General features: G+C 52.0%; 2 protein-coding genes across 2 annotated transcripts; both read right to left on the bottom strand.

The window, feature by feature from the left end:
• Positions 1-670: 670 nt before the first annotated feature.
• On the bottom strand, positions 671-1,300 carry LBRM_33_1720 (conserved hypothetical protein; the record flags this gene model as incomplete). The annotated part of the gene is made up of 1 exon (XM_001567890.1): positions 671-1,300. The coding sequence occupies one exon, from the start codon at positions 1,298-1,300 to the stop codon at positions 671-673; it is 630 nt and encodes a 209-aa protein (XP_001567940.1).
• A 3,867-nt stretch (positions 1,301-5,167) lies between these two features.
• LBRM_33_1710 (conserved hypothetical protein) lies at positions 5,168-7,174 on the bottom strand (the record flags this gene model as incomplete). Its single annotated transcript, XM_001567889.1, has 1 exon — positions 5,168-7,174. The coding sequence occupies one exon, from the start codon at positions 7,172-7,174 to the stop codon at positions 5,168-5,170; it is 2,007 nt and encodes a 668-aa protein (XP_001567939.1).
• Positions 7,175-10,350: the final 3,176 nt, after the last annotated feature.

The raw sequence follows: 10,350 nt of genomic DNA, 5'->3' as shown, positions 1-10,350 counted from the left end.
TTTTTCTCGTCTGTTTCGCGTTCCATTTTCGTTTCACTCTTCATTCACCCTCTGCACCTTCTGCCTTTCCGGCTGTAAAGGAACACCTCAACCCTCTCCTACGCGTTGAACCATTGAACGCGTGCCCTTCTTTTCGTCTTCGCCGCCGTCGTCGTCGTGCCGTATTGCTCCTCTCTCCCCACCCCCGCAGTAAACGACGCACAAAAAAAATACGGAACAGGAATGAGACTGGAGTAGTGAAGTTGGTGGAGAAAGCAAAGGTGAGCCACATGCATGTACCCCCCCCCCCCATCTCCAAGCTTGAGAGACAGAAGACACGGGGAGCAGGGTGTGAAGCTGTGTGGATGTGCGTGTACCTCACCTGCTCCTGCACGGCTGCCTAGCTGTCTTCGTATCACACGAGCGCGCACGCCTCCCCATTGCTGTGACACTCCTGCACGATGCTCACTCCAGCCTCTCTGGTACTTTTCTCCTCTTCTCGTGCAACCTTCTTCCCCACACTGCACTCACCTTAGGTACGTGCAAGCGAGAAAAGAGCAGTCTGCAGGTCCATGTACAATCAGGCGCACCACACCTCTACATGTAAGGCGCGTTGTTACCCTTTGCTCGACACATTATTAATGTTTCCCTTTTTTTTTTCGTCTTCTGTGCCGCCCTCTTTGCTGCGCTTTTATGCAAACTTGACGGCGTAGGCGACAGAGGGTGTAGGGGTGATGCTAGGAATTGGGTTGGCAGGGTTCTCGGAGTGCAGCTGCAATGCATGGCGGTAGCCGAAGTCGGAGATGATGTCTGTCTTCTGGCAGTAGGAGACCTGCACGGGTTTATCGCGGTTGTCCATGCAGTAGCGGTTGTGCAGAGAGACGATGGCCAAGTCCGCCTCGGCGGTCGTCGGGTATGTCACGAAGGCCGAGCTGCCAACGACGTGTTTGCTGCTCTTCTGCGGAGAGGATGCGTCTTTACTGCTGTTGCGCTTGGTGTCTTTTAGCAGCACAACGTTCACCACTTGGCCATAGTGGGAGAAGAGGTGGTGCACATCCTTCTCCGTCACATCATAGTTTAACTGCCCCACAAACAACACGGCATTGCCCTTATTCTTCTGCCGACGTGGCGGCGCCACCGAGTACATGGGCGTGGTGGCAGGAATGGTCTGAATCATGGACTGCGTCGCCATCATGGGCTGCGTCGTGTACAGAAACTGCTGCTGTAGGACGGGAATCGCATTGACTCGATAAGCACCGTTTACGATGGTAGGCGAGCCGAGTGATTGGCTCATGGGCTGAACAATCGGATGCACATACATTTTCGTGACGTGAATGTGTATGTGTTAGCGCTTAGAGGGCGCAAATGCTTCTTTTTTTATTTCACTTTACGTCCTGATCCGTATAGTGGAGGACAGTTGCTCAGATAAGCTGTCGATAGTGTGTGTGTGTGTGTGTGTGTGTGTGTGTGTGTGTGTGTGTGTCCGAGGCCAGCGAGAGTGGCCGGTATGGGAGAGAGTGGAGAAAGCAAAGGGTGTTGGTGAGGAGGGAGGTTGCGCTCAGGGGGAGGGGGGCGAGTTATAGGTGGAGTGTGCTGGCCTTCGACGGAGAGAGTGCGTGAGAGGAAATGGAGAGGGAGCCAAAAAAGTGTGCAGCACTGATGCGCAGGCAATGAGGCGATCCAAAAACAAAAAGACGAAAAAAGGAAAAAAAAAACGACGAATACAATCAGCGAGAAACGCGTGCTCTGCCGCTGGTCAGCAACGGAGGAGAGGAGGAGAGTATTTGTCAGAGGTTTCGTCACGGAAGTGAGGAAATAAAAGTGAGGGGGGAGGGGGAGGGGGAGAGAGAAAGAGAGCAGGCACATATGCGCAGACGTATTCACCCTTCCTTCCAAGAAGGAAGGTGGGGCGAGGGGGAGAGCAAGTGCTAGTGGGAGTCTCTCACACGGTCATCGAGGGGGACGGCTGAATACGCGCGCACGCACACACACACAGGGAGCAAACATGCGAGCGTGATTGTGTGCGCGGGGCAGGTGATTTTCGGTTGCCCACACTACGAGAATGCGAGGCACGCAAAACTGCGGGGCTTGGGCTCAACCTTGGTACCCAGTGAGGTTTCAGCGTTTGCGCTTCTTGGGAGGTGGGGGGAGGCAGTGATTACATCCTTCTCATGGTTCAATTCTGAAGCGAATCATATTAACTTAAGTGTGTACTTTTCTCTCCTTATATGTAGTGAATGTGCAAGTAAAGAAGCGAAGGGCCAAGGAAGGTGCGTAGTAGAAACATCATGACAGGAGAGGGGACGAGGAGGGAGGGACAAGATGTGGCCGGCAAGAGAGGGAAGGAGGAAGGGTGAAGACAACGACAAAGAATCACTACTACAGCTTTACTAGTGGTGAGGCACCCACGCTTAGAGAGAAGGGAAAGGCGAAGAGTCGAAAAACTCATTGACCACAACTTGAATTTCTCTCCCCGCAGTGGCGCTCAAAGGAAGCAACAAGAGAGGGCGTGTCTCAGCGGCATAGAAACATGTAGTGAACCCCGCTTACACGCACCGCAAGAGAGAGAGAGAAGTACCACGGAGTTCGATCTTGTTGCAGTTCACATGATCTTTTCTTTAAAACCTCAACCGATTCGCATGACGCACTACCCAACGCCACTCTCCTCTTCTTGAAGAAGAAAGGCGGGACTGCACTTTCTGTGCAGCGATGGGCCTGCACTCGATGAAACCATAAAAGTAAGGACGAAAAATGAAAACACGCGCACGACACACCCACAAAGAAATAGGATCAGCCGTTGAAGACGGCCAGCCTCATCTCTACTGCGACAGGCACAGAAGCGCAATCACTACACTAGAAACACACACACACACACACAAGAGAGAGAAACAGGGCGTACATTCCCCAGGGGGAAGAGAGAGAGAGAGAGATGCACCCCCTCCCTCCCCCCACACACATACACACATGGAGACAACGCAAAGACTAAGCAAAAGATGAAACGGGGGCATACGCAACGACGCGAGACGGAATGGCACAACGCAATGGGCATAGAGCCGAACGTACCAAAGGGGGCCAGAGAGAGGGATAAGGGGCCCGAGCACGTACGCAAAGGACAGACAACATGGACTCACAAGGGCGAGACCGGGTGGAGGAAGCGATGAAAGACACACAAAGCGAGCTCGATATACAGATAAAGAGAGGGGATTAGCGGAATAAGCGGATGAGGGGGGGGGGGAGAGGAGCAGGATTTGATTCGAGAAGAGAAACATGACTCAGGAGAAAAAACACCTTGTGCGGAGTATGCAACGCCGAGTACATCTAGTTTGAATGTAAGTGCATGATAGATGTATGTGCGAGGAGAAGCGAAGGGCAAACATGCAGGAACAAAACAGTACGTAGGCCGTTATATTCGAGAAAACTGAAAGTGCGCATATTGTGTAAACGGCAAAGAACAGCGGACTGGGCGTAGAATGGGCTGGAGTGAAGAGAAGAGGATGTCAAGAGCAAGGTGACTGTGCTGCAAGGAGCCCCTCTCTCCCATCTCCAGTTTCTGTTTGCCACAGCTGTGGCTTTCTGCCATTGCCAAAAGAGAAAGGGAGGAATACATACCCGATGATGAGCGACTGCCTTCCTGTCTATATATGCGTGTGTGTTGTGCGCCATCTGAGCCTATGATCAGCTGCTGATTGCCGAAGAGGAGGCGACACCCACACAGAGACACATACAAGCTCAGAGCAACAAGAGTACTTCCGTACAGAATCGGAAAAAAAACACACTGAGCCCCACACGACTCCGTCAGCCTCAGGTAAGGCTCCACACATGCCCACAATTGCTACCGCCAACGGAGTTAATGTGGGGAAGCGGGAAATCAAGCCGGGAGAGAAGCGACAGCGACTGAGAAGAGGAGGAGGCGGAATGAAGAATCGAGAGTTTAAACGAAAGCGCAAATTTGCGCAGGCGAGATGAGAGGCTGACGAAAAAAGGGAAGAAAAAAAGAAACGTTTTGTAAAAGTGTGGTTCTCGTGAGGTAGGCTGAGTGGGGCGGGGGGGGGGCAGTGAGGAGGCGCACGAACAGGACTCGTAAAAGGCGCCAAAATGAAAAAAAAAAAAAATACACCCAGAGAGACAAGAGCCGAAAAGAAGTGCTGACAGAAAATTGGAGCGGTTGTTCTAAAGTGCAACGAAGCGAGGGGGCGCGAGGGTGAGAGTGGCAGCCACAACAAATCAAAACAGGAGAAAGTTAAAGGGAGGGGCGGCGAAAGAGCGATAGGCGACACACAAAAAAAGGAGCACCTGAAGAGGAATTGACAGAGCGATTCAAGCTTTCACTTGAAGTGTCTATTCTGTCACAGTGCATAATCTGAACTCCACTTCTCTCCGCTTGCCAAAGGCCCCAGCGTGTGCTGCGAAGTACCCAGAGACACACTCAGTACAGCAATGACGTCTCAGTCATTGGGGGCGCGGTCGCTGGCTCAAGCTCCACCTGCACTCCGCTTCGCAGGACATTTCACAGCCGCTCTCATTGTGCCGGCCGCCACCTGGTGCATCCCTCGGGGTGGCTCAGGCCCCCCACCCGTACACAGTGAGGGCTGGGTGGAATATGTTCCAGTCACGTTGATACTTTCCTCATTATACGGATGGTAGAAGCATGTTCTCTGCTGCAGGCCTCTTCGATGACACGCCATCCAGGACCTGACCGCCCACATCAGTAGCGGTGCATCGCTCTGAGTTCCCTGTGTCATGGTTACTTGACCCCGCCAGCACCAGATGTGGTTCTGCATTGGCAGGTATAAGGGCTGCTTGGCTTCTTCGCCCAGTGCGGCGGGTGTACTGGACCCTGATATCACGCTGAAGCATCCGTCCCCAGGGCGCCCAATGAGAAGATGCGAGGAAAAAGAGGAGACCATATATGCTGTCTTTCACACGTTCATACACACGAGAAGAGGGGTTCTTTTCATTTGCACTTTTTGTGTGTTGCAGTGTAACTGTGTGCGATTCCCCCTCGCCATGCTCCTCCAGTCATACTCCATACACCCCCACCCCCCCGCCGAAAATAAATAAACAAAGACATTGTCAGCCAATCCACATTCACGTCTGCTGGCGTCTCTGCGTAGTTTCTCGCTGCTGTTCATCCCACCCCACCCCACATGCGCCCTCTCGCCTGTTTTCTTTTGGATTCTCGTGCGCTTCACGGCTTTCCCTTCCTGCGGTCTGTCGCCAAAAATGGAATTGGGTTTTCCGGCTTCTCCGCATGCAACTTTTCCGCATGCATAACGCCAAATCTCGAGATCATCCCCGTCTGCTGGCCGTAGCTCACCTGCAGGTACTTGGACTCGTCGACGTTCTCGGAGTCATCGTCCTTAGCATTGTACCGACCATGTAGCGCCATTATAGCCGTGTCAGCCTCCAGCGTGGTGCCGTACGTCACGAACGCCGAGCCGCCCACTTTTCGGTGGGGTGTTGCACTGCCGTCGCCACCCTTTTTGGCCGCCTTGCCCTTGTCCTTCAGCACCACCACGCTCAGCGGCTTGCCGTAGCAGGAGAACACTTGCGATACATCTGCTTCCGTGGCCTCGTAGTTAAGCTGCCCCACGAAGAGAACAGCCCTGTCTCGGTTCCGGCGAGTAATTCCACGCGCGTCGGTAGTCGGTTGTAGCGCGCTAATCGGGCGTAGTTGTTGATGTTGCTGTTGCTGCTGCTGAGCGTGTAGCTGGTGCCAACTACCCTGGTCTCTGCAGATGCTCAGTTCCTCGGTGGATGACTGTTGCAGTGCTCTGATTCGCTCAGCACAGGCGGCACTCGAGTTCAGCGAGGTCAAGGGCGCAACACCGCTCAGCATCGAAGGCGGTGTCTGGCTCATTGTAGCGGCCGTCGCGGTATGGGTGAAGAAGTGGCCGATCTGTCCATCATGCGCAGGGAGGCGGGTGTACGCTGACTTCTGCTTTACGGCCAACTGCTGCCGCTGCTGCTCTTGTTGAGCGAGCTGTAGGTAGTGCTGCTGAGGCAACAGCTGACGCGACGCCATCGTGATGAACGACGGGTAGGACTGCGCTGAGTGGTTGCCGGCGCTGTCGCCGCCGTGCACAGCTTCAAGGTAGTACGTCGTGCCTGAAAATTCAGGCGCGTTGGCGTCCATCAAGCGGTGGAGAGAGGTGTGCGCCTTGTCTGTAGCTGCCTGTAAAGCTGCTGCTGTGCCCCTATCCAGTGTCAAGTGGCCGATCAGGATAGGGTGCATGGACGGGTATGCGGTAGATGAACAAGGTGGCCCCGTTTGCGGAGAGTGTGACACGACCGAGTGCGCTGCCTGCGACTGGCTAGACATGGGCAGGGCTGCTCCAGGTACATGTGGCGCTGAAATTGGAGCCCGCAGTGTTGGCACGACATTGCCACTTACATCGCACGAGCTCCCAGGGGAGGTGATGGTCGTCAGGGATCGGATGGAGGAGGGCGTAAAGGGCAAGGGAGGGATGGTAGCGGTGGCGGTGATCCACGTATCGCTGGCTTCCAGCAGTCCGTGCTGCTGGTTCTGCTGCAGCGTCGCCGGGTCCTGTAGAGCATGCCGTGCACTGCTTGCGTTGGCTGTGTGGTAGAGCCTATGATGACTTGTGCTGTCGTAGTGCGGTTGAATGCTGTGGCCAGGTTCAGGCGGCTGCGGCGTTGTGTTCACTTCTGTCTGCGTGAAGGGTGAGTAGGGGCCGCTGCCGAAGTGCACACGAGGGGACTCTCCGTTGAGTATGGCGGCGGACGACGACTTCAGTTGCTGCTGCAGCAGTGGTAATGACAGGTCCAGAACGGGTGTGATGATATTTCTCGCGTGCTCGTGCGACTGCTGGGTAGCGTTGTATAAGTGCTGATGTGGCTGCTGCGCTGGCTGCTGGCTGACGCTGTGGAGGTTTTGCACACCGCTGCTGGAGGGAGGGTGGGAAGGTGTCTGAAGGGTGCTGCAACGATGAGAAAAAGCCGTCCGTTTCCACTTTGCTGATGTTGCTGCTACGCTGCTGCCGCTGTATGTGCTCGAGGGTTGACAGTGTTGTGCGGCGTTGAGAAGCGACAGGTATGCGTCGTGCGTCGCCGTGATGTCAAGGATGGAGCTTTTGGCTACTTGGTGATGACGGGCAAAGGGTGGAACTGACGGTACGACTTGCTGCTGCTGCGACGTCGAAGGCGCATTCACGCCGGTGAAGGACTTGTGCATAGCTGCTCAACTGCTTTACGCCACGGTGCAGAAAAGACGAAAATGACGCGCACGCACACACACACTTTCTTTTGCAGGTTAACGAAAGCCACGCCAACAAAGAGATTTGCGTTACGGAAAGGGAGAGAGCGAGAGCTATCGGTGAAGCACAAGAGTTAAAGGTGTCAGCGGCGTTAGTCATCTAGGCAGAAAAAAAGAAGAAGCAGTGCGCAAACAAACGCGAGATCTGAGGTCGGATCCTACCCAGCTGAAAGGGAACCGCTAGGCAACAACATGAAAGAAAATGTATGAAATACAGGCGGGGAGGGAGAGAGGGGAAGGAGAGAGGAGTACTAGCAACACGATCGAGAAAATAACAGTTCAAAACTACATGCAACACCTACACAGACACACAACTAACTACTCAGAGAGAGAGAGAGAGAGAATGTGTGCGTGTGAAGTCAAGGAGAGCGAAAGAAGAAAGGAGGTGCAGCGACGCATGCACAGCTCAAAACGAAAAAGGAAAGGGGAAATAAAAATAGCCTTCGAAAGTTGAGTGCTTGTGTCTGCTTTGGAGTGAAAGAGCAGACGCGTGCCTGTGTGTTTGCTGTACGTCTGAGGGGGGAGGGAGAAGAAAGAACACCAAGAGCAACACGGGTCGTGATTGTGTATACGCTTGCCAGCACATGCACTTACGCGAAGGGGTCAAATATACCCCCCCCCCCCCCCTACACACACCCACACACACGAATTTATCCTTCAAGCTGTGGCAGAAAGGAGAGTGCAAGCGGCGCGAAAAAGGGGAGAGGTGGTAGAGAGGACGCTAAGGTAGAGGAAGCAGAGAATAGGATACGAGAAAAAGTAAAACTCAAGAGGCGCGGGGCTAATCTAGTGCAAAGCGACGAGCAAAAGCCCCCCAGTACCAAGCAATACAGAGAATAAGCAGAAACAAGGGACGTCGATGTAGATGAAGTTCGAGTCGTGAACGAGAACAAGCGGCTCTTGTTATCAAATAGGGGTAGGAATGGGGGAGGACAAACACCCACGGATGCCAACAAAACTTCCGGAAGTCGAGTGAATGCGCACCGCTGTCTGCTAAAGGCTAAAGTGCTTCTTAGTCCTACTCAACACACTCTCGTTCTTGTCGAGTGCTTGATGGAGCAAGTATCGCTGTAACCGTGCTTGTGTGCGCAGGCGTGACTATGTTGAATCCTTCAGCCGGTTACAGGGCGGGACGTGGGGAGGGGGTTCGGGAGAGAAGGACACGCACAAATTGGTCACTACTGTAGACGTCAGCACAAACACCCAAGGTGGCGACAAATATGCTTTGTTTAGGGCGACCTCAGCACCCGGAGATGCGTGAGGTGCTCAAACAGGCAACTCGACGCGGCAAAAAGACCAGCAGAGCCGAGAGAGCAAAGAAGAAAGGGTGAGAGTAGTGCAAGCGAAGAGTTCCAAGAAGAGAAGAGGGGGCAGAAAGGGGCCGTGTAGCGAAGCTAGTGGGAGGGCCGTCGATGAGGAGGTGCAAGAGCGAAAAAATAAAAGGAAAGAATAGCGATGGTAAAATTGTGGCCCTACGGAGAGGGTGGAGAAGGAGACAGGGGTGTATGCTGAGGGAAAGGAAATGGGGAGGGGGAAGGGTGGAGAACGGAGGAAGTGAATTGGCGCAAATCACAAAAAACGCGAAAAAAGGAGAAAACAAAAGGCACACACTTAAGAGAAGACACAGAGGGGGGAGTGCGACTCGAAGTCAGAGAGGAGGGCAGAAAGAGAGCGGCACAACGACGACAGATAAAGTGAACAAGAGGATCGAAAACCGCACATCACCACACGCACACCGAGGCGCACGCAATGCGGGACGCAACCAGCGCGCACGAAAGAAACAAAAGAAATGAGAGGGGGAGAAGTAGAGAAAGAAGCGGTTACGAAACAAATGATGCGGAGGTCTCTTTCGGAAGAAGCTGAAAAAAGGAACTAACGAGGCAGAGTGGGAGGAGGATTGACGAGCTTTAAAGAGGATCGCCACGATGGAGAAGATCCATACGTACAGACACACACACAGTGGAAGAGTACACGAAAAAAAAAACAAGCAAGCAAACAAACAGGAAATTAATGCGTCGAGCGAACAGCAAAAGAGAAATGTATTAACGATCGTGCGATGAAGGAGTCCTAATGGAGGAAGGAATACTCTCTCTACGGGTATATATAAATAAATATATGTTTAGGTATGCGTAGTTTATGTCTTTACTTTTATGTATTGCGCGTGTGCCAGGCTTTGGTAGTCTTTAAGTTTGGTTAGAGGGCGATCTACAAATATATGCAAATAAGGAAGAAAGACATCAAAAGTAAAGTATGTCGATCGGTAAGCAGAAGCAGTTCGAAACACACACACACCCACACCCACACACACACACGGAGGCAAAAGAATAAGCAAAGTTGAAAGGAGTAAGAATGGTGGCAGGCCGGAGGGGAGGGGGAAAGAGAAGAGGAGGTCTCTGGGTCTGTGGAAGGTGTCAGGAGAGCCTAGAGCAGAGGCACATCTACTGCTCCTCCTGTATTTCTCTCTATATGCCTTGAATAGCCCGATACCTGTCCCAATAGTGCCAATGGTGGTTGCAGCTATAGGAGAAATAATGCAGAAAGGGGGGAGTAGGGGAGTGCCATCTCCCCCATAGTTGTTTGGTAGATCTACTCTCTCTTTCTCACTAAGCTCAAGTGAACATTTTTAACGCTATTCTTTTAACCATAATGTATACTAGTATCATATTTTCATATCTATATTAATATATTAGATTCAATATTTTTACTGTTAGATAGGTACGTCATTACTATCGTGTTCATGTATACTCTCAATTTTCTTATACTTCTTCTCAGTGTAGCTCTTTGCTTGAGTACATAACACTCATTATCACGTGTACATTTGTATCTATCATTATTGCTTTTCATCCCTTAATTACTATCTTTTCCTTATTCCTCGCTACTACTCTTTTCCATCTGCTGCGATAATCTAATACCGTTTGCTCCAGCTGCCCATAACTTTATCCCTCATTTACGATTATATTCCAATTATCTCTCTAAACCTCTTATTTTTCTTTTGTTTCTCATATCTGCTAGAACTTCTGTATTTCCTACCAATTTTACTTTCATCATGATTTATTATTAATATTCTTCCCGAGCACAGTGATTCTCTTTATGTT

Source organism: Leishmania braziliensis, chromosome 33 (assembly GCF_000002845.2).
Source record: "Leishmania braziliensis MHOM/BR/75/M2904 complete genome, chromosome 33".
In the NCBI taxonomy this organism is placed as follows: domain Eukaryota; phylum Euglenozoa; class Kinetoplastea; order Trypanosomatida; family Trypanosomatidae; genus Leishmania; species Leishmania braziliensis.
Note: the sequence above shows the minus strand (reverse complement) of the source record. Positions and strands in the feature narration are given on the sequence as shown.